At 37.4% G+C, this 24,834-nt stretch overlaps 1 protein-coding gene across 2 annotated transcripts in view; it reads right to left on the reverse strand.

Moving 5' to 3' along the window:
- CEMIP2 (cell migration inducing hyaluronidase 2) overlaps positions 1 to 24,834 on the reverse strand; it is a 47,229-nt gene that overhangs the window by 7,524 nt on the left and 14,871 nt on the right. For both annotated transcript variants that reach the window (XM_085213018.1, XM_085213017.1), the window contains exons 3-18: positions 22,474 to 22,614; positions 21,376 to 21,937; positions 18,555 to 18,724; positions 17,008 to 17,196; positions 12,911 to 13,080; positions 10,225 to 10,434; positions 9,629 to 9,834; positions 9,013 to 9,082; positions 6,294 to 6,422; positions 5,173 to 5,261; positions 3,568 to 3,699; positions 3,033 to 3,068; positions 2,160 to 2,315; positions 1,873 to 2,050; positions 1,146 to 1,361; positions 228 to 436 (exon numbers count right to left, since the gene is read on the reverse strand). In XM_085213018.1, coding sequence (XP_085069144.1) covers positions 228 to 436; positions 1,146 to 1,361; positions 1,873 to 2,050; positions 2,160 to 2,315; positions 3,033 to 3,068; positions 3,568 to 3,699; positions 5,173 to 5,261; positions 6,294 to 6,422; positions 9,013 to 9,082; positions 9,629 to 9,834; positions 10,225 to 10,434; positions 12,911 to 13,080; positions 17,008 to 17,196; positions 18,555 to 18,724; positions 21,376 to 21,937; positions 22,474 to 22,614 — 2,863 coding nt within the window. The remainder of the gene's footprint in view (positions 1 to 227; positions 437 to 1,145; positions 1,362 to 1,872; positions 2,051 to 2,159; positions 2,316 to 3,032; positions 3,069 to 3,567; positions 3,700 to 5,172; positions 5,262 to 6,293; positions 6,423 to 9,012; positions 9,083 to 9,628; positions 9,835 to 10,224; positions 10,435 to 12,910; positions 13,081 to 17,007; positions 17,197 to 18,554; positions 18,725 to 21,375; positions 21,938 to 22,473; positions 22,615 to 24,834) is intronic.

Genomic DNA, 24,834 nt, shown 5'->3' on the forward strand with positions numbered 1-24,834 from the left:
TCTTCAAATGATTTTTTTAAAGACACTGCACTAAATATAAAATTTACTTTAGGTGCATTATTTATTGGTTCATCTCCTGCTTTTCACACTTTAATATTTGTAATTTTTTAAAAAAAAAGCAAAAATCCATTTTCACTGATAGTTACAAACTCTCAGCACGCTAATTCTGCAGCACATTACTTCATTGTTACCTTATGGTTCAATGACATGAAAGAAAGAAAACGTACTTATTGAAATTGATGAGGTAAAGATACGTGACATTTGGTGCTTTTCCATTCCAATGTATTGTGTAGCCCTTCTGAAGCATCACTACTGGCTGGTACTGCTGAAAGACAGCTTTCTGATTAATACCTCTAAGAACCATGGGATTAGATGGGTACTCATCTCGTACAATAGCCATGGAAAGATTCTGTCCGTTCCATGTTTGAACATAGACCTATATGATATGAAGGAAGAGGAAAGATTTGCAATCTTTAATCAGTAAAACATTAAATGAAACAGTGAAAGACAGACTGTATATTACTGCAGCAGAACAATTTGAGGCTTGCAAATATTTCACAGAATCATAGAATAGTAGGTGTTGGAAGGGAAGAAATCATCAAGTCCAATCCCCTCTGTTTCCCCTTTTTCTTTCAAAAAAGATCCCTATTTGAAAAATTATTGTAGATTTTGCTTGTCTTACAAAAAAACAAAAAACAAACAAACAACAAAAAAAAAACACTGGGGAGAGGGGGAAAAGCACAGCTTCAAAACAGTACATGACCAATCTCATACAGAAAAGGAATCAGACCTGTATGATATTTATATTCAGAAGGTGTGCTCCAATAAGAAAAAGGTAAGAAAAACTAGTAAATCTTAAAACCCACTCTGAGAACAAAACACAAAACTCCAGCAGAAGAAAATGGCTCTGATACAAAACAGAAAGGACTTCAACATGGAATTCCTGGCATATATACTCCCAACATATGCATTTGTTTTTTATCTGGAAATAAATACTGCAATCTAGTTTGCATCCTGAAGGGAATGTTGTATGGAAAAACAGCTGAAAATTGTAATTTACGTATGAAAGTATTTTAAAAATTCCTTTCTTCCACACACTTTGTTCACATTGTAGATGTTTCTCCAGTAGAAGTCAGAGTACTAGCCTGTGCATAGGTCCCACTGCAGATCACTCCATTCCATTCTGTATTCTTAATGCATTTGGGGTGTTGAATCAAGTAGTTATCCATTCTGCCCACATACGTATCTTTATAATCAGTCACTGAACCATCTAGATCATGGAATATTGAGTTCTTGTCACCATCCAGATCTACTTCCTCAAACCAGGGACCAGGTTTTCCAAAGAAGGCTTTCAGAGAAACCTGTCAACAACAATCAAAATGCAAAAAACTATCAAAAAAGAACATAGTTCTTTTACACCAGGTGACGTACAGACTAATACTCTCAATTCTGCAAAAATACAGGAATTTGAGAAGAGTTGATTAAAAAAACTTGTGGCAAGAGCAATGCAATCCTGCATAACAGACATTTTGTTTTTCAGTACTAGGCTCAGGCCAGCTCTTGATTTTGTCTTAATATATCATAACTGCAACTGAAAATTCATTATCAAACATACACCAGACCTTACAAAATCTCTTTCCAGTTTCACTATCAGTCAAAAAAAAGAGATAATTAATGCAACTTATTCTACGTATTATTTTTCTTGCCTGGGAGACAAATCTCAAATGGACTCCACCCAAGACAAACTGTGGAGTAGGCTTGCATGCAAAAAAATAACATTTTCTATAGGGGCCCTTGAAATATTACTTAAAATAAAGCAAGAAGAAAACTAATCTACCCACAACAGCAAAATAATACCTCTAATGAACTTACATTTGGACCAAACTTCACAAGAGAAATGTTGTTTCTTGGTGTCATCTGCCAAGGATTTTTCATCAAGAAACCAATTGCACTGGTAAATCTGTCTGGAGTTGGCACAAAATTCCTGAATGTGCACTTAGTGAGGTGAATAGGCCCATCATAAATTTGAAAACCTCTAATTGGAAATGTCCTGTTAATAAAAGCAAATATTTACAGCACCCTGTGACAAAAATCATGACAAGCCTAAGCCTGAATATACATTTCTGAGAAACTAGTTCCTTCACTCATGACGTACTTACCGATTTCTAGGTAGAGTGCGCACCTTGTTGTCTATTCCTCCAGATCCTGTATATTTATTTTGACCACCATGAAACCCATAATTCTTGCTCTCCCCTATGAACAGAGACTCAGATACCACTTGGCTGGCACCTTCATCATTCGGAAAGCTCCCATCACTATCAAAGCAATGTCAGAGATAAAAGATTTTAGCCAAGACTCTCCAGTAGATTAAAACAGCAAGGCATGGTTCTACTCCTACTTTGTAATAGTCTTCATAAAGCAAACCAGTTCATATTCTTATTTGTAGTATCAACAACAATAAATTTAATCATTAACAGTCTTTTTGAAAGGATAAAAATCCTTGTGCAGAACTGTACATTACATTTTCTACTTCCCTATGATAATCAACACTCTTATTTATAGCCCACTTCCACAGTTCTAGAACCAACTTGTCACAACCTAAGCGTAACAGTTTTGGCTTTCTACCCAAGTTATTAGATTTCCTTTCATTGAAATGAGGCTCTGCCCACTCTAACCGTTCATTCATTTCCCTTTACTTGCATTGAACAGTTCAGGAAAAAAAAAAAAAAAAAAATCAAAGCTGCCCAAGGCTTCACGCCATACAAAAAATACTTGTGTAAACATAACCCTTCTGGTGAAGAGGTAGCAAATTGCTGTGTAAAGAAAGCATAGGTTGAACAAAGAGCAAACTTCAGCAGACATGTCAATTTGCAGCCTTAATAATATTTTTTTTTTTTTTAACACCACTGGAAAATGGACCTAATAATGAAAATAAAGTCTCAAAAAAGTATACCTATTAATTTTTACTGACAGACTTATGTATGATGTTTTTCTAAACTTTTAAGAAAACATAGCAGTAATTAAATACTCACCTGGCAAATGTCAAACCAATTCCATTGTCTGCAAACCTAAAAAAAAAAGTTCATAAAAATCAAGCTTCAGTCACATCTTCTGGGCTATCCTATCTAATATCTATTCTACATCATGATATGCACTGAAGAAAACCTTTGCATTAATAGAATCGAGAAACTTTTGAGTAATTCTTACAAAAATTACATTTTTAAAAGAAGAAAATAACAGACAGAAAATACCGCTTTTCATATCTTTTAAGCAGGAACCTGGAAGCTTAAAAGAAAACGTAGATATCTCAGTATAAACTAGTAGTCCCAATCAACTTCTACACTTTTTTTTATTTATTTTGTAGTTTCTTTCCTTTATTTAGGGTAGTTTATCATCTGCCATATATAAATTTAAAGCAATGGGTTGGTGTAAAAGTATTGGAAACACAGCAGTTCCCAGGTTTAAGCATCGATCTTCTTTTACAACCTTGTTGCAATATGTTTTCATAAAAACAGCTTCAGGGGAAGCTTCTTAACAACATGCAGTTGTTTGCTTCTGGATACCTACCCAGAGTTCTGAATGAGGATATCTCCTCCCCTGACCCAAGCACCATGATCATTGTTTCTGAAAGAGATTAATCCATCAATCAGGGCAGCAACTCGGGGTTTTTCAGGGTCTGCATCTTGATGAGGACGAAACCTGTAGCAGATTAAAAAAAAAAAAAAAAAAAAGTATGTTTGATATAAAAATACAGTTTGTTTTATATGGCTCAAATATGTTGGGCTGAGAGAATCTGGAAGACAAATATGCACTCTCACCTTATAGGTAAAAATCAACTCTGCCTCATGTTGGGACTGAGAGAAGCCTGAACCATATGCATCTGTAGATAACTAGTTCCAGAAAAGTATCTTTCCTGCGCCACAAAGAGGGAACCCAGAATTTCTCTTTCCCAGTAACTCTCAAAGAACTTTTCTGAATCTTGCCAAGTTAATTGATCTGCATCTCCTTTCTTCTCTTGCTTTTTCTCACTGTCCTCTCCGAACTATCTTCTCCCCACTTCTATTCCAGCATTAACGTCACAGTTTAATGCAGGCAATTAGTTACTTTGAGGGATACATAGGTATGCCACCGCACTAGACAAAAAAGGCTAGAGGTTTGTATAAATGTTTGTTATTCAGAGGGCAGGGCATGTCACCACTTGTTTGGCTGCTGTCAAAGATGAACCCCGTCTCATACACTCAAATTTTTACATATGATCTTCATAACCTGCCAACATGCTATAGGTTCTCACATGGCATTCTACCTCTCGTAAATTCTTCTTGACTACCTGATGGCGATGCATAAGACCTGTGGGATTTCTGTCAAAATGTCACAACTTCTGTTAAAAAGTCACAGTCATCACTAACAACTTGTTAGTTTCCAATGCAAGAAGTATCAAATATTACCAAGTTCTGAAACTTTCCTCTTTGTATCTGCAGCTGTCACTTAACTATCTCCATCCTAAACAAGGTTGAATCAAAAATAATCTTATAACTGTATCTCCAATCGTAGTTCTTGGTTGCCACACCAAAATGTTGATTTTTTTTGTCACTTTACACAGGATAACCTGAAATTTTCCCAGACTCTCCACTATTTTGTCTCATTTTGTAAGCTGAAGATAATGTGGCTGGCTGTAATACCCCAGCAAATAATCTTCAGTAAAAGCATACCACTGAAGTGTGACCTCCAAGTCCAGAAGACACACTGGGAAGCATTCAGAAGTAGGAAAGGCAAGTGAATCTATTACTTACTGCTGGTAGGCTTTTTCTGAATAATTATTAAAACTGAGCCTTAAATCAGATGCAGATTTTAATATAGCGCTTGACTTTTAGTAGCAATTCCAGAAAATACTATAAGCTTAATAGCAGAGCATGATTAAAATTATGTTTTCTAGCAAGCTGAAAACTACCCAGGGCCAAGGGCTCAGAAAAAAAAAAAAAAAAAAAAGCCAATTCTTTCAGGCAAACTGTGCTTTCTTGCTCCCAAAGAGATGCATAGATGAGGAAAAAGAGAGGGAACTTATTGCTCACTTATTATTTGCAGTGTTTTAAATTTTTTTTCCCCTCTTGTGAAGGCACAAAAAATCTCAGAACATTACCATTTTTCACTGAGATGGAAGTTAATATTCTTTACCTTGCATTGTTGTCCAAGCAAAGATATTCTCTGGGATCATCAGCACTAGCATTAGTAGTTTTAACACCCTTATCAATGAACAAACCAGCCTTTAAAGAAAAAAAAAAAAAGAGGGAGAGTGGGAAAGAATAAATTTCATACTGCCCAACACTGATAAGACAACAAATACTGTATTTTTAAGATTACATTACATGCAAAACACTCTATTAAAGACTCTTAGATCTTTCCGGTTGGCCTAATAGAGAACCAGGATCTCTCCATGCAAATTTGGAAAAAGAACTGAAAATCCCAGGAAAATCACTGCCTGGAGTTAAAAATAAAAAAAGTAATGGAAAACCACTAAAGTTCATTTCAAACTTTTTTCACATCTAGCTATTTGAGGTTTTACACTTATTTCCAGATGCTCTTCTGGAAAATTTGGAAGCCAACCTTGTGGTGAATGCAAAATATTCTCACAAATGTTGCTAATGGAGAAAAAAAATAGATCGTGCTGTGCAACAATGCTTTGTATTTTAATTTAAAACACAACTGAGCTCACTGCTAAAGCTGACTTCTGCCCATACAATCATCAAGCCCAGACAATCAACTTGAATCTCAATAATTCAGCATGAATACTTGACAAAGTAAAAAAGAAAAAAAGAAGTGTTTGAGGCTGTTGAACCTGAATTACATATACAACTGCAGTTACCTGTGATCCAAATTATCTTCAGAATTGAATGCTGCTACATGAGTGGATCCTCAGGCCTTGTCCTGGACTCACCTCTTTAAATATGCGTTTTCAGCATATGAACAGCTATCTTTGCTCAAAGATAATGAGCTACATAACTTTTTTTTTTTCCTCCACAATGCACTTTTGTATTCACTGTGTTTTAATTCCAGTCTGAACAAGTGCCCCAACAGCCTCAGACTATTACAATGCAGTGCATCATTTCTTGGTATCTAGATACCCAGTTGTCAAATCAGTAAAAAGCTACAGGCATACAGATTACACACTGTAATACCTAGACAGAGCTGTGCAATTCAAGCAAATTATTTAAGCACCTTAAAATTTAAGCAGACAAATCCTTGTGTAAAATAGTTACAAATGAAGACCTTCAAAATTTTTTAAGGTAGTACATTACCTTAAAATTAGAATGAACCCTGTTGTTATAGAAGATTCCTAGGGGTGTGAGCTCTGACTTTGTTTCAATACCTAAACTATGAGAATCTCCTGTAGCAATCTTGTGGAACAAATACCATATTCCAGCGTCCTGCAAATGAGGAGAGAGAACGTAACTCAGAAGAGAGTCTGATACTACTATCAGTTCTGACATATTCACATCTAATCACAAAATAAGTATATGTTAAGGAGTTAGAGATTTTAAATAAGGAAAAAAATAACAGCAGAGTCCACACCAAGTGTATGCTGAGGAATTATTTATCAAAATAGTCTTCAAAGTATTCTGCAGTGAAGAGGACCACAAATACAGCTGTACTGTAGTGATTAAGATGCATTAAAAATTGTTTTCTTCTCAGTTAGATCACTTAACACCATACATTTCAGGTCCTCTAATATTTCAAATTAAAAAAAAAAAAAAAAGGTTATTTTTCCTCCGTGATTTCTGTGTTTCATTTCTACACAAATAATCAATTTTATTTTGTTTGCAAGTAAATCAGGCTATTTACAGAAAAACACTCAAAAGTCTTCCTCTCATCCTTACTGCTCCACTTTAAGATTTGTTCATCTATATTCACATCAGAATGTAATGACAGCCAGAAAAAAAAACAACACAAGCACTTTCAGGAAAGTGAATAGGGACATCAAGAAGCCCAGCCAGTTCAGATCTCTGTGCCAATAACATGCAGTAATAATTTCAGCATCAGTTCATTTCCTCAACTTCAACATCCCTGCTCTTAAAGAAGCTGGAGTTATCTGCCAAAGCAGACCCAAAGAAGTTCCTTTTCTAACCCCATCTGGGTTGAAAAGAAGCAGTGCAGCAACAGCACCCATAAAGCAGGTATCTAAAGATACAAAAAACGTTGTCTGCTTGCTCTGTGCCCTTAGAAAATTTAAAAACGAACCAACAAAAACCAGCTGCATAAGGAGTATTAAAGTACTATAAAAGTGGCAAAGAAAAAAAAAAAACAACCACATACTGTATGTTCCATATAATGAAAAATAGTCTTCACCTTCCTGTTCAAGAAATATGGATAAAGTCAATTCATTCTAGCTTAGAAGAATCACTCCAAGAATATACTGATTTTCCAAACAGCCTTGGAAATTCTGCTTCTGAGTAACATATTCCCACCCGTAACCATTACATACTTCAACATTTCTGTGATTAACAATTCCAAAGAAAGTGCACATGTTCCACATAAAATCTTACTTCACATATAATTAAATACAGTTCTGTGCTTGGCAAAATCAAGCAATTTTTATCCAAAACACATCTTAATGCTTCAGAAAAAGTTTAATAAACTTCAAAGCTCTTTTTTTTCCTCAGTGCTTGCGAGTGCTTTTAAGAGCTTTTTTCCCCTCTCATATAGCTGAAACAAAAGAACTGCTGAAACACCCTTACAATAGGCTCCATTGTAATAAAGAAGTTGGAGAGAGCAATGGAATTATTTGCTTGTGAATTGTTACACTTTATACCCACAAAAGCTCTACAGTGCAGTGTTTATATTAAGACAGTTGAAGCATTTTGTTTCTGAAACTGAAGCTACAGACCTTACATGCCAATGCAAGAGACGTATATATCAGAATGGCAGAACTTCATAACCTACACAAACACTCTGGCAATGCACACTACTATACAGAAGAAGGGATTCTCTACAGAGGCAGATGATGATAAAGAAATAAGGATCTGATCAAGCAACCCATTTTCTGTAACCTATCCAGCAACACTAAGGCCAGGTAAAGCAACTTTATGTAGATAGACAAAATGAAAAGATACTGTGCTGTGAAGAGAACTGTTTTTATTCAGTAAGGTAGTCAGGCCCTTCTTAGCCATAGGCAGTCAACAAGAAGACAGTTTTGCCCCCACAAAAAAGAAAAAATTAAAAGCTCACAAGAAGCAGCAGCAGCAGTTTTGTGATTTTTTGTGTTACAGACATTACAACACACTTAAATATTTTCAGTCTTGTCGTACTGTTAACAATGCGTTATGTCTAAGAATATGCTAGCACACCCACGTTCTACTTCCAGCATCAAAAAGTTCTTCCTTTCCCTACAGCCAATGACCCATTTAGAACAGTCCACGTGGAACCACCTGAGTCTCAGCCTCTCATCTGCTTTATAAGCAGAACAGATCCCTGCCAATCCTTCACAATCTGCACTGAATAGTTCAACATACTCTGCAAGCACCTGAACTGAACAAGGGCTACAAAAAAATCAAATGTTCACAGTTGGTAAAATCATTACCGGCAATCACTCCTGAGAAGCTAGTGACAAAAGACAGATATGATGAAAGGTTTTCTGCACTTTCTTATTCAGTGAACTATTTTTCATTTCAATGACTGAAGCTATAAAGGCAAAGTCCTTCAGAGCAGTGAAACAGTAAACACCTGGCATGGCCTACAGAAGGTACAGAAACATTATTAACAAGAAATACACTAAATCTCGGAAATAAAGGTATTTGTTTTAACACATACATATTGAGACCACTGATAGATCTACTAATTAAAAAAGGGGGAGGTCTAATCCACACTGACAAAGCCTTGTAATTGACTGGCACTTGTAATGCCAGTATGCTGCCATATTCACAAATAAAAAAAGAAAAAAAATGTATGCATTTTTGCATTTTGTCTTCAGTGAATGACTGGCACAAGTAGTTTGCATTGCGTTACATCCATGCGCCTTACCTGTGAACCTGCTGCTGCATTACTTATAAGATGATTGTTGGGATGAGAAATCCAGAATGTTGAAACTGCCCTGAAATATTCAGAAAAGAAGTTAAGATGGAAAAAGCTCTAGCCCCTACAGAAATAACTCACTCTTGTAGTAACCGTCAGAAAAGCTAAACTGATGTGTAAAGTAACTACTTCCCACACAAGCACACAGAACTTCAATGCAAAATATTTTAGGATAGTTCAGACACTCAATGCAACTATAAAGAGTTTTAATAAGCTTCTACAGTACACTAGTGTTATGCAGACAAGCTGTAGGTGACAGCTTACTGGTACTGGTACCTTTTCACAGAAATAAAGACGCAGCCTTAAACAAAAAAATCAACTTATCAAGTATCACAAGACACAACAAATCTTGTTATAAATCAACCTATGTTTTCTCTTTAATGAAAGACCAAATGTTTTTATTTCTTTGAACAACGCTGCCATGTGAACTGCAGCTAAGGTGTCCACATTCACTATGGATCATACAAAAAAAAAAAACATTCCATCTGTATTTTATCAAGAGATCATGAGCAGTTTAATTGCTACAGCTGGTTTGGTTTTAATTTTTTAACAATGAAATACTCACATGCAGTCTGTGGCTGGCACGGGAACGTAACTTCCATACACTTTATCCCTTATGCCAGTACACATGGTGCTGTTTCTATCTGTAGGAAGAATAGTGCCTGGTTTTGTGACTAGTCCAAGGTTGTGGAAGAAAGTATTTCTCTGCTCAATGCCATCCTCTATGAAGAAACAGTGACCTAGTGTGTCATAGCCAATGGTGTCCTTTATCTGCAGAAACACAAGTCCATTATGTCAGTAGCAATAGCATTTACTGAGATTTATTTGACAAGTGCCATTTAGTTTTGCTATTTTGGCACAGCTGCAGAGTGAAGTTCCAGTATCAGTGACTCAGATGATTCAAATATGGAGTTCTATTTCTCTCCTACAAACACAGAATGCCTGGATAGCTTAGTTGCCTTCAAGAATCTAAAAAGCAGAATGGACAAGATCTGTTAAAAATAAGTCACTGTTTGCACTTGAGTATTTATTCATTACAATTAAAAAAAAAAAAAATCACTCCTGAGCATTTAAACATTAAGTTATGGAACTGCTTTTTGTTCTACATGTTCTTTTTAAGATTTAGTTAAACACAGCCTATTTTATTCTCCTAGCACATACCAGTAAGCCATTAGTTGCATGAATAGTCACACATCTGGAGAAACAGTGATGAATGGAAAGACCATCAAGGTAAGTCTTAGAACTGTAACCTCCTTTTTCATCCACATCTCCACAAAGGTGAAAGTGAACAGGGTAACTTCCTATCTGCTGCTGGCCCATTTGCTTTAATTCCACATAGGAGAGATGAACAGATGTAAAATTCTTCAAAATCTAGAAAGATAATGAAAAGTCCAGAATGATTAACCAACTACTTGCTTGTTAACCAGTGGAAATTTAAGATAATACATCACCTATTCCAGATGCACAGTTATTGCAATCCAATTCTAAGAGAGACAGGGCAGCGATTACTGTCCTGTTCTATATCCTACTTTAGAAAATAGTATCATTCATGAACTAGAGTGAAAACTAAATCTTCACATGACAAAAACAGGAAATTTCACCAGTCTGTACATTGCCACACTTTACTTTCTTAGGCACGTTAGATATTCTTTACTGACAACCATGAAATCATTTGAGTAAACAGATGTCTTTGAAGTCACATTAGGTCCTGACTGTACTGAAGCTGTACCCGTGCAGTCAATCCAGCACAGAGTTAAGTTTAATAAAATTATAAAATAGAGGGTCCAGGGAACCTACCAGGAAACCTGATCCAATTGACAGCACAATACAGGGCCAGCTTAAAGATGATAGCTCACCACATCAGAGAATATCTACAAAGACAGAAATACTCAAGACAGCCCTGCTGCAGCTTGATCCTACTGTCTACTGTCTTACCACTATGCACCTCCAGGACCTCTGGCACGTACTCTGAGCCCTGAGCCAGCCCCTGACATCTGCAAGCAGATTCATCCTCTCTGCCTTCCTCACTCTGAATAAGCCCTGTTCTCTCAACTCCTCCTCAGGCACCATGTACTCTAGCACACTTCCAGTTATAAACTAAAACTGGACGCACTCTAGTGAAGAATCAACATCTTTGAGATGAGGATGCAGCACAGATCATGAAACTTCACATTAATCCAATGTAATATATGATAAAAGAAAATAACAACAAGCAGTGAAGGCATTACAATGGGGCTGGAGCACTAACAGGGGAAAGCAAGAGTATTTTCTTCCACCTATTCCAACCTGAAAAGAGAAGCTGAGTACAAAAGTTGAACTACAAGGTACTAAAATACAGGAAGCTAAAGGGTGAGAGAGTTTTGTTGTTATTTTATTAATTTATCTATACTGGATATTTGGATATTGTACAAAAAAAAATAATGCTTTTCATAAGCATAGGTTACCCTCAAGGGAAATGAGCAATAAAGTGATGGAACATTTAGTGTGTTTTCTTACTTTTTGTAGCCTTTTCAGGAAGGACAAGGTTATTTTTCTTTTATTTGATTGCACAGCTTAAATTTGCCTGCCTAAAATACAGAGAGATGGACTATACCATGTCTTCCTGAGATCTGACCTTCAGCACTTAAAGACAAGAATATGTGGTAAAACTACAAGTGAGTGCCTCTCCCTACTGTCCCCAGCCCATTTCACTCCTATGCATGGCTAGCTTGGAGCAGACTGAACCCCCAGGCCCTCAACATCTGCTAGTTGACCAGGGTCTCACCACTAGAGCACGTAAGGTTAATGTAAGCTGAAAATGCTTCCAGAGCTGAAACACAGGCTTAGCAGCAGACACTCAGTTTCTCTGAGCAGACTCCTGGGAACAGTTTAACTTCAGTGACTCAAAATATTTGTTTTCTGCTCTGCCTGCAAGGCATCTGAGGGGCCTTGCTGCCCAGCGCCCCTGTGGCAATCAAGATCACACTTAATGAGACTCACAGCTTGCCATTTATCTTTTTTTCTTACATTATCTGAAACATAAAAGAATGGCTTAAGCTCATCTAAAAGCTGCCACACAGTAGGGAAAGGGTGCATTTTCTTCCCCACTATTATGCACACCACTATAAAACTAAAATCTGTATCCAAATCTATTGAAAAGGGAGATTTAAACTGTGACCAACACATAATGAGCACAAATACATTTGCATTTAAAACTTCTCCAGCAGCAAAGAGCTGACACACTGCTGCTCCATCCTTTCATTTAAGTGAATAGGAGTTTCAGTATTAGTTTCTACAATACTACTTTCATTCAGCTTTCTTTATGCTTATGGTAATATAAGAAATCAGCAGCAGTTTGCTTTACGTAAGCTTGGCACATTCAAATAAAATAAATAAGTCAAATTAAAAAATCCATCATAGTCCAACTCAGTCTTTTTCCTCACCACGCCTCTCTACCGCCTGATTTTGGAGACGATGTGGATATCTAGGATTGAGTCAGTGCTCATTACTTGGGGAAAGAGAAAGGCAGGGAAAGGAAAAAAGACAGAAAATGGAGATCAAGTTTGAAAATGTTTTAAGTTGAACATGCAGGTATGCAACTTGTAAGGCTTATCCACCACCACACGATGTTGCAAGATATGGTGCATGCTTCTGCAACATTAAACACAATATATATCATTTATATAACGTGCTTCAGTGCTGTAGAGTTAAATTAATTTTGAGAAAGCGAGAATGAAGTCCTTTCTATGAAAAGCAGTTGTATGAATTTATGTTCTTTAAGTTTTCAAATGCCTTCAAGATTAGTATTGACTTTTTTGTTCTCAATGTACTTTTGAAATGAAAGAAAGCTACTTAATGTTTTTCAAACCTTGATATGTCCACCAAACGTATCGTAGCTGAAAAACTGACACTCCTTTTCACGATAGCAGGTATTTTCTGTCTCTCCCTTGATTAAGATGTTCCTTGTGAGAACTCCAACTTCTGCCCTCATGTCCACTCCATCAATAACTTCTCCCACATGGGGATATTGAGGTTTTTCTGTCCAAAAACAGTTTTGAGAGGAGAAAAAAAAAAAAGAAGAAAAAAAGACTGTCATTATCATTGTCATAAACACTAAACAAGGGCTGCTCTGAAAGTAATGTTTCCTACTTTATAACGTTTGCCCATGATGTCAAGAGGCAAATGCTGGTGGTACGGTAGTAGAGGTTGAACCTTCCCATCAATATTCCATTATATGTCGTTGCTATTTGTCAGATGGCAGCAGAGAGACAGTCAGACAAACTGGTGTGTGACACGGAAGTGCAAACAAAGCAAAGGTGTGTCACTGAATACCTCAGTGCAGAAAAGATGGCACCCACTGACACTCATTGATGCTTACTGAATGTTTATAGAGATCAAACAGTGGATGTGAACTTAATGAGGTGGTGGGTGATGTGGTTCAGCAGTGGCAACAGCAATATGACAGACAAGTCATGTTTCAGACAGCCATGCAAACTGTCACACCACTAAACAAAGAGCGCCTCCATCAAATCATGACCAGGAAACTCCATACTAAGCTGAATATCAGCTTCAGTGCGTTGGAAACAATGGCGGCAACAATGAAATATCACAAAGTTTGTGCCAGGATGAACCAACAAACTCTCACACAAGAACAGAAAGAATAACGTATGTGAGTTTGCTAGAACTTGCTGAACCAGTATGAGGCTGAAGGTGACAGTTTCCTGGATTGAAGTATTACCAGTGGCAAGACATGGTTTCACCAGTAAAGTCAGTCAAAAAGGCAGTCCACAGAGTGGTAGCATGAATTCACCAAAGAAGCAGAAGTTCAAGACACAGCTCTCAGCAGGCAAAGTGAAGTGCACTGCCTTTAGGGATAGGAAAAGGATCATCCTTCAGGAATTTCTGTAACCCAGTTAAACCATAAACTACACTGCAGTGCTGTCTAAGCTGAAGGCTCAAACTTCGTGAGTCAGCTCAAAGAAGACATCTTACAACATGATAGCACTAGGCCCCATACCCGTCTGAAGCATGGAGCGCCTCACCAATTTTGCTTGGACTTTCTGACCACATCCACCACATAGTCTTTAGTGTCTTTTGACTTACGTCTGTTTGAGCCAATTAAAGATTCTGAGCAATGATGCTGTTGCAGCAGCTGTGGGTCACCTCTGCTGGTGCAGATTTTTATAAGTGCGGAGAGCATTCTCTTCTTCACTGCTGAAGAAAATGCATGACTAATGGTGGTGACTATGTTGAAAAATGGTGTTTTGTAGCTGAGAATCTGCACTATCAAACAGTGTTATTGTGCTCTTTGTAGCTGCTGTATTTTCCATGGAAATAAATAGGAGGCATTACTTTCAGAGCAACCTATATAATTTGAAAGTAAACTAATAGTAGCACCAAAAAAGTCATACATTGTCATAACTCAAACACCATGCTCTATTATCTTTTCTTATGCTAACGTGCACAAAAAAAGCATATAATTTGGCAGATGATAAACATTAACCTAGCAAAGAACAAGCAAATTGTCCTTTCTTGACTGAGCTCAACGAAGTGATACTTGGGCATCTTTCAGAGCACGGAATCAAAGATGCTCTCACATGTTTCATTATCAAACAAGGTGCCATCTACATATTTTCAGTATAGTACAACTACTAATCCTAAAACAAAACCAGCATTTTATTTGTAGGTGTATGTTAATTTCAGCCCAATACTTCGTGAATGGACCAAATGGATGAAAACTATAAAAAAAAAAAAAAAAAAAAACCCTAAAAAATTAAGAAACAATACATTAGAAAAGCTTTAATAAAAAAAAACACAGATGCAGATTTGCTTTAGAAGAAAAAACATTGGCTGCCCAATCCGCTAGAAACAAAAATTAGAGACCTGTAAACAAGGCCAAGAATCTTCAGAAAAGTCTGTATAGCTAATTTGAGGACACAAACTAAAATTAGGTAAAAATAACCACAGATACTCTATTTTTAAAATATTCTTCCAAAGAAATCATCAATCTGCTATTTTCCTACATAAACCAAGAAAATTATCTGCAAATTTAAAGAAGATAATTATTTCTTTTCAAGTTTTTCACTACCCCTTCTCAAAACTTATAGAAGGATGTAAGCTAAACTGGCAGATACCACGTGAAGAATACCAATACTGTTGTACTTACCCTGCTGTTTAGAAAAAAAAAGACAGAGGTCTGCAATTGGGACTGTACTTATCTATTTGAAGGTCTGCCTGTTGTTTTTTCCCTATATTAATAACATGTATACTGAGTGCAATCAAGCATCCTATTAAACAATGCTTTGTTTTCTATTCCAAAAAAAGGAAAACATAAAAGATTTCAAAAGATGGTGTGTTCTTTAGTAAGTAAAATTTATCATTTCACCAAAAATTCATGTTGCTCAAAAAACAATCAGTATCCCTTAATATGGGATATTGGTAAAAAAAGATCAGCAAGATGGTCTTTTAGAATCTTTTAAAGTTCTCTCAACAGTTAATACAGCATTTATTTTCATAAAGAAAAAATGCAATCACCCTGTAGCCAAACTGCAAATTTTGTAAATTTTTTTGATCCTCTTTTATTTTAAATGAAGATTCTTTAAAAGTAGTTGGTTTTTCACAGTGCATGATTTCCAAGACAAAAAAGTTTGGACATACTCCTATACAGTGGCGACAGAAAACTTTTTTAAACTTCATAGTAGCCTGCACCTTGAACTATCTTGTACTTTGTAGTACTGATTAATGCGTATCAAATGAGAAACATCAGAACAAAAGCAATTAAGTGTCATGCACAATGGCACTAAGTCAGCTTTGTAGCTTCCTGCACGCTGGTGATCTCTGATGTCTAACAAGGAAAAGGCTGAGATATCCGAGTTCACCTTATCTGGGATTTCACAAAGCAGGAAAACATATTTTAGCCTCACCAGCAAATGTTGTGGGAAGCTAACAATGCTGCTAAGTCAACAGGAAAAACTAGCAATCCCAAAGATAGAGGAAGAGGAAAATTTGAGGGAGTACACAGAAAACTCCTGAGAGCTGAGAAAGAAGAGATAAGAGGAAGTCACACAGTACAGAGGTTGAATGGGACAAAATCACATCTCGAAGAGCACCCATCAGCTGCTACCAAAAGTGGTTGGTGAGTTGCAAAACCAACCCCAGAGCTCACCAGAAGAGAAGAAAGGAAAAAAGCTCCAGATTGAGGCTGATGGACTGTCAGGGAAGGAGGGTGTTGGCACATAGAGGGGTTACGGGGTGACAAAAGGAAAGCACAGATGTCTGCAGAGTGAAAGAGCCATCCCCATGGGAGGCTCTTATGAAGTCAGACTGAGTCAGATAATAAAACAGGAAATGGTCAACAACATGCAAGACCATTTTGTGCGCATCACACCCAAAGGAAAAACAGATTGCAACTAGTTAGGGATATCCTGTGTGAGTAGAGACTTGGAAGAGCCACTTGTTTCATAATCATTTTACTGGTGCATGGGTAAAAAAGATGGTGAAGGGGAAAAGAGATTTGAAGACTGCTGTTTTCTTCTTTTCAAATAAAAGAAAAAAAACATATACAACGATAAAACTTTAGAAGAAAAGGGCAGTAGAGATGACAAAAGTAGTGATGACCACAGCAGCCATTCAAGTTTGTATAAAGAGAATCAGTGAAAAGACAGAAAGGAGCAAAAGGACAGTAGACAAGCATAACCCAATCCTGAAGAAACCTAAAGCATTCACTGAGACTGTAAGAAAGGGGAGAGAAAAGTTAGTGCAGTAATCTTTATAGGTCAGACGCAGATCTGACATTATACAGAGTATTTTGTAGAAAGGGCAAATATATGCTTCTGTACATGGCAACAAAGCAATACAGAGACAGATAAAAAGACTGTTGTTACTTGGGCTGAAAGGAATTATTTGGGCTGCACTGCTATAAACAACTTTTTCACACAACTCTTCAGAGGGCGACCTTTGCCATACCTTTGACTTTGACCTGGTGCTTGGTACACTCTGGGCAGGGAAGAAGGGTAAACTCCTCTGTCTGATACATTGAATAGTCTGTACTTGCAACCACAATTCGGTCTCCAGGCTCCCAACTACTAACGTCATCCAGGAGATTCAGTATCACTCCACCAACAGGTTCCACCTGGAAGCCTGAAATCGGGACACCTAGTTTAAAAAGGAAAAAAACAAAAGCAAGAGTTATCACAATGCAAGTGTATGAGATTTTACAAGCTCAATACCACCATGTGCAATTCTGCTCTGAAACATGCCAATGTGAAATACCATTGCAGCCTGCTTTTTTGGTGGATTTTAAATAAAACAAAAGGAAGAAATGGAAACAACCATGACAGTAAAACCTATGAAATAGTAATAAAATACCACACAATAATATATCGAATACCAACAGTGTGTAGGCCCAGCTTGCTCTACTTCCTTCAAGTGGTGATCTTCTGCCATTTAACACTGTAGATGTAGTCAAGCACTTAGCAAGCCAGACTAGGGGAACATTTTTTGTTCTAAGCACAACTAATAAAACAGTTTTGCAAGTTATACTGCACATGTATGCTGTTTCCCTGCCTTTAAATTCAGCAGTTCTCCTTTTATTTAACATTCTCCTATTTTATTTAATGCATAGGAAGATTCGAATCACAATTTGGCTTACTTATTGAACTCAACATTGAGCTCAACCCTACAGCACCAGCAAGTCAAAATGTACATCTATGGATTATTATTATTACTTTTAAATATGAGTCAATATAATTCCATAAGGCTGTAATGAAAAGTAGAAGGATAGTATCAAAAAGATCAATTACTTAAAAAAAAATAAAAGTTCCCAAGGAAATGAAAAAAATATATGTATTTTAAATTCTTCTAAAACAAATAGGATATTGCTAATAATTCAACAAACAGGGATAGATGACTGCCCGTAAAACTAAAATGCAGAACAAAGATCTCTGAAACACAGAAACACACACACCAAAAAAAAAAAAAAAAAAAAAAGGATAAAAGCATACACATGGTAGTTCTTTCAGGGTTTATACAAAAAAAAAAAAGTTGTCAAATTGATGAGAGAACCAAAGTCTGGCACCAAATAACAACATAGGATTGTAACAGAGAAAAAATATTTTGGCTCCTACTCAATTTTCTCATTACAATCATCAGTGAAGCTTAAATAAAAAAAAAATATGACCAAAAAGAAAAAAAGACTGAAGAAAAAAAAATCTGCTTCAGCACATTTTAAGAACTTTTATCAGTAATAATACGTTAGAAATGAAGATAATTAACTAATTGTCATGTTACTTGCATTCTGCATGTAATGACCAAAACTGTGACTAAGATGCTGTCCTCATACTTCATCCAAAAATCCGGCCACATGAGCAGCAAGAAGCAAAACTTACAGCAAAAATCAAAATTTAAATCAAAAATTTAAATTGTAACCAGTTGCTCTAGCAAAAAAAAAAAAAAAAAAAAAGCATATGCAGTATTTATTTTTTCCCTATCCACAGGGGTAAACGTTTTCCTACCATCATTCCATTCACTGTAAGCTCTCACAACAAACTTCTGACCATCCACTGTGAAAAATTCTTTCTGAGCAAGAGCTTTCCCACCGGTGCTGTGATTTTCATAGTCTCGCACTGATTCATTACAGGAAGAATTCCCACCACCTATAACACCAACTAAAGCCCAGGCTTGCCTGCAAAAAAAAAAAAAAAAAGTATGTGTTTAAATATAATTGCTCTTAAATTCTTCACCAACAGGCACAAGATGAGACAAGGTGTGAAGAAGTTACTTACAATCCTTTGGCCTGCACTCCCAATTTCATTTTAAACCACAGTTTCAAAATGAAGAACTAAGATGGACATACCTCATTGGAAACATGCATCACCCTAGATAACTGAATGTCCTATAAGCAAACTGACAAGTATTATAGCTCTTAACTGAGAGAACTTTCAGACACATTTTTTAGTACAACATACAAAACACAAAAGGGAACCACAAGACCTGACTGCCAGAAGTGATATGGGACCCTGCTCACAGGCGGGCTTAAGGGAGCACGGGAAGATGTTGAGCCAGCGCTGACTCTCCTGCCACAGCCCATTCCCATCACAGGGCTGCTGTGAGCTAGCAGTGTCTGCACATAGGAGACAAGGAGCCCCTGGGGACCAAGATTGCATCAAGAGAGACATGGCCAGCATCTGCTGCTGGTGATCAGTACCCCTGGCATGCAATACTTCTTGAAATATCGCAGACACTTGGACCCCTCCAAAAAAAAAAAAAAAAAAAAAAAAAGTACTGTATTCTGTTGCACAACCTTTGCATAAGGGATCATCAGCGTTTCTGAAGGCTCATGACAAGTTTTTTTTTCTCTTTTCCCTCAAGAGTCCTTCCCCCAGCTGAACACTTGGCTGAGCACCCGTGAGGAGCAGGGAACTGTCCTGGATATCTCTTCACTTTCTACAGCTCTGCTCACTGAGTCCAAGTTTTTGGAAATGGAAAACCAAACACCACAGAAAGCCGCCATCAAGTTCAAATAACAAGAATATTTGTTGTCCTTGACTGCTCTGTAATGCTGTAATTACGTGCAGAGGAAGTAATCATCTATTAAAAAGTTGAACAAAATTGCATCATTAACACTGAATCACTGACATAAAATGAAAACAGTAACAGCTAGTTGGACTGCAGCCCAGCGCCAATGATTGATTCAAAGGCAGATATTAAAACCTTCAATTCAGTTGCCTTTTATTTCAGTCCTTTTGTGTTCTTACTAATCATTATTTTTAAAAGGCCAAATCAAAGTGCTCAGCATTAACATCTTCACAGAAATAGTATGTACTGGGCCACATTTTAAGTAGCCTTGACAAAAATCTGAGTGTTTCATATATCAACATTTAAAATAAATACAAAGGTATTTTAAAGCACACTATTTTGCATGGGGATGCACAAGTGGAGAACAGTGGAATGGATCATTCACCTTCAAATGCAGCATCTATGGTTCTATAAAGCTCAAAACCCTTTCACTAGTTTTAGAAGTTTAACTAATTGTCCCCGTTTTCCCTCAGCAAGCACTCAGGTGAGCATCTCACCCATCTCCCACAACAAATGGGACGTGCTCATGTGCACTCAGAGTCTCTATCAACAAGTGAAAACAGTCAGGAAACAGTTCTGAAGGGAATATTTAAAAAAAAAAAAAAAAAAGCAGCTTCCTCCTCCACACCGAAGGTTAAACAGTTCTTTCACTTTACACCAGCATTGAGGTTACCAGTAGAGGCGAACACCAGAACTATCAGCTCCAGGTGAGGCAGAGACTGGCTGCCCAGCACCCGACCAACTGCCTGCTCATGCTTCCAGAAGATGGAGGCACCTATGGGATGCTGAGGCATTGGTCCCTCTGGCGAAACTGCCTCAAAGGCACTGCAGGCCATCTCCCCACTGCAGGGCCCCCATGACTACATGCTTACACAGTGGTTGCCATAAACATGCCCCTAGAGGAAGTAATGTCAGAACGTGCCATCCTGACTAACGCCCCAGCCCAGCTCTGCCAAAGCAACTCAAATCCAGATGTTAGGGGATAGCGAGGGCCAAAACAGTAGAGAAAAACTAAGGTATTGATTTCCTGGAACATACTAAAAAATAGAACCAGCTTACACAAAGCCATTTTAACAGAAACTGAAGGACTGGCTGGCAGTAGATTTGATGCACTATCCACATGCACAGTTAACCCTGCACAACACAAAGCTAGGGTCAGCATGGGCAAGATGTTAAGTTTCCTGCTTTCTAAACACTGACTGTGTTTCTTCCAGAGCCCCACCATTTCAGCTCCAAACAACATAAAAGAATGATCAAAAGATACAGACACACCTGACAACTGTACTTCAATAATAGAATACTTTTTTTACAGATCATTCCCTTGCAGAATCAGTGAAGGGGACAAGATGCAATCTAATATATGATTAGAGTCCTTTCCTTGTATTCAGCTCCCATGCTCCCTCAAATATAACATCATATGCATTAAAAGCTTTTTCTAGACAACTGTTTTCTATCTGAGCATTTGAACAAAATAAAGTCCTTTGCTATACCCACTCTTAGCTTCTATGAAGAAAAGTGAAAGAGGAATTACGAATAAGTAATGAGACCTACAGAAAATGCTTGCAGGCTGCAGTCTTTGCTCTATCAAAGCACTGTGCTGAATATTGCAACTGTAGCACTACACAAAATCTTCAAAGGATAGTCAGTATTGTAAGAACAGATACTGTCCAAGTTTTATAAGCCCCCTTTTCCCCCCCACAAAAGGCAGAACCTGTATCTAATCTTTACTCAACATAAAAGGGAGAATAAATTAGTTACCTGTAACTCAGTCCTCTGACAAACCTACTTCCCAGAAGATTTTGAATAGTCACTCTAGTTTCTTCCAGTAAGTTTTTAGCAGCTGAATCTCCTACAGCAATAGCGATAATGCGACCAGGACTTCTATTCTTCAGTAAGTTCTGGAGTTTCAAGCTTTCTTCTGAAAACTCATGAGTATCAAACTTCAGCACTTCCAAAACACTCGCTGTGTCCTGATCAATCACTCTCACATTTAGTCCTCGGGAAAAATTTTTTTTAAATGCATAATGACCACAGGCCAGCCCTGAGAAATTCATAGACTTTGACAGAAGAGTCCATGATAGTTTCTGATGCCCATGCAATTCCAGCGTTCCTTCAGGGCCCACACCAATAAATTTTTTGCCAAATTCTGGAACATCAGCATCTTCATTTGACTTCCCATACAAAATAATAGTTGCTTTGGATTTATAGCGGCATTTCTCTGCTCCAACATGAAGCATTCCACCATCCTTTATCAGGATAAAACGAGTTCTCAAAGTAATATTTTTAGAACCATCTTTATCATCACCAAAAACAAGTAACCCTAAAGGAAAAAAATATATATATATTTCCATAAGTAAAATCAATTCTGAGATAGACTCAAAGAATTAAGATTTGCAATAAGAGCAACAGAACAATTAAGAAAGATTTATTTTCCACACCAATGAAGTAAGTAACTAAGCTTATAAATATGTTTACGAATATTTAGGAAAATAACTTCTACTGGTTGTGATTCATCTTTCTAAGTGTATGGCTAGCTTGTCCCTAGTTTTCATACTGCCTTTCTAAAATGGCTAGCATACCATGTTTCCAATCAGAACATATTCAGATTCCAAACCTGGAAAGCTACTATGCAAGTCTGATTTTACTATATCATATAGAAAACCATAACATTATTCCCAGTGACAGACTTGATAGTGTTCATTCAGCTTTTTAACATATAACTGGCCTGGCAGAAGGCAGAAAAGTGGAAGCAGAAGAATTGTTCAATGTCAATATTCCAATACATTTTTCATGTAAGCATAAAAATACAAGCTATGCAGTGAGATGAAGCATTTTCCTCATCTTGCCTTTTCATACCTCCATCCTGTATGGTTATAGAATGTACTGTAGCATCCGAGTTCAGACGAAACAAATCTCCCTTTTTGATGATAACCTTCTTTTCAGGATCTTTCCCAGGGCTCCAGTTTTTCAGACGAGGATTCTGATCAGGACAGTTTTCTGCAATATAATATCAAATTCATTATTTTACAAAGTTAGATTCACCAACAAAATGACAGCAATGTTGGAAGCACGATGATGAATGTGAGTAAGGCAGTCAGTCACCCACAAAGGACTCCCACCTCTTTCCATAGTTACAGTACCGCGGCAACAGGTATTCACATTTAAATCAATGCAGCCAAAAAGGTAACTGAGCAATGGTAAAGCTTCCAGGGGTTGAGAAGGGATTATACACAAAATTAAATCACTGAGGATCACAAGCAGATTGAACTGTCAATATATGCTGCACTTTTAACCCCTTGCTAGGCATCCTTTGCAAAAAAATTTCTACATCATCTACAGTAGATGAGGCAAGTGACAAAGTCTTAGATTCATAGCAGTTACTCTGACTCCTAGGCATCATACCTGAAATACTAACATGGTGGTGAGGCACAGAACCATCTCACCTCCCTCAAAGTTAAAAGCACCTGTGTGAGAAAGGCTGATCCCCTCTTGCTTTTGAGCATCTCGATCATTTCTTTCAGCATAGATTTGCCAGTATGGAAGAAAGGGGAGAAAAGAGAAAAGACAATCTTCATATATTTAGTGTAATGCTTTACTACTTAGAGCAGTTTCCTGGGAAGCGAGGCATTTGGATCCAAACTTACTGTCCTTTTTAGGAAGTTACTTTAAATACCAGGCTCTGAATCACACTAGAGCTGAGATGTACATAATCCTTCTCAAAATCCTGCTGAAGGTTTAGCACCACACAGGCAGTGGTGCCATATTATAAGGCCAGAAAAGGAGAAGTAACATGAAGAAGTGACAAGGTCGAGTGACTTCAGATGTAGCTACAGCAGTGTGGTACTTAAAACACGTCCCTTTACAATATTAAGCAGTGAGTAATGCAGCAGCACAAGAGGGACTATGAAAACAGGAAGTATATTTCTTGGATTTTCAATTTTCCTACAAAATGACAGACAGCAAATATTTTTGTTGAGAAAGAACACAACCAAAAATGCCAAAAATAAGCAGGCTAGAAGCTCAATAGTCTCAATAGCCTTTTCAAACCTTATCTTCTGGAGAAAAAGCCCCATGGATCTGAAATGAAGCTCAGGGAAAAAGGCTACTTGCAATAGCCTTTCTTGCAAAATCTAAAGAAAGAGAAACCTACCCACAGATTTAATACAAGCCATCCTTAGTTCTGCTGACAAAGTTGTTTTCTTTTGCTGTTTCTCCCTCTCCACATTTCAAATCCTTTCCAACCCAGGAAACCCACAGAAACCAAGAGTTGACTGCCAGTGGAAAAAAAAAAAAAAAAATAGCAGAACTGCATGAGGCCAAAAGGCATCTAAAGTAGTAATATGAAAACAAAAGTGGTTGTTTTTTCTTTTTCTTTTTCTTTTTTTTTTTGAGGGGGGAGGGGGAAGGGAGGATGCAGCCAAAGAAGGCAGCACTGAAAAAGTGAAACTCAACACATGAGGGAAAGCTGAAAAGCAAGAAACACTGCTGTCTTGCAAGATGCTGAAAAAATGCAGTTCTGCTGCCTGACTCATGTACTGCGAAGAGACACGCACTTCCTGGCTGGTAGCAAAGGGCAGTGCGGGGAAACCATGAGTCAGCAACCTGCTAATTTCTGTTTAGCATGATTCATGGAGGGGAAAAAGATTTAGTAACTGCAAGTTTTTCTGTTGAGTATGAAAGATGAGGTACAGCACAGCAACTCAATAAAATAAAATCAGAGTCTAACTTATTCTATCTTTGAGCAATGAAGCCCTTGGGATTGGAAACGGGCGCTCCTGCAACATGAGCATGCTTCTGAAGCACAGCGGATCAACTTTTTGGCAAGTGAACCAGATGTGCTCAGCAAAAGCATTCAGAAATTCTCCCTTAGTAATTGCAGTGGGTTGCAGGGAAACATCAAATATTTAGTACTTCACCATATGTTACCTACAAAATTACTGATCGGATTTTAGAGACCACAGTAATTGCCTGTGCAGTTAAGGTTAAACGGAAGCAGAAGCATAACACAGAAAACATTAAGTAGCTATAGCCTTGCCAAATTTAACCACTCACGCTTTATTTTTTTTTCAAGTCAAGCCTCTACTTAACCGCATTTTTGTAAAAAGGGGTTAGCTGTCCTTAGTGTTTAGTTATTTCTAATAGGGTTAATGATGAAAAAGTGATATTTTTATATACAGTAAAGAAAACAGACAAACAAAAAATACCTTGCCCCCCCAA

Source organism: Meleagris gallopavo, chromosome Z (assembly GCF_905368555.1).
Source record: "Meleagris gallopavo chromosome Z, MGAL_WU_HG_1.1, whole genome shotgun sequence".
Lineage (NCBI taxonomy): Eukaryota > Metazoa > Chordata > Aves > Galliformes > Phasianidae > Meleagris > Meleagris gallopavo.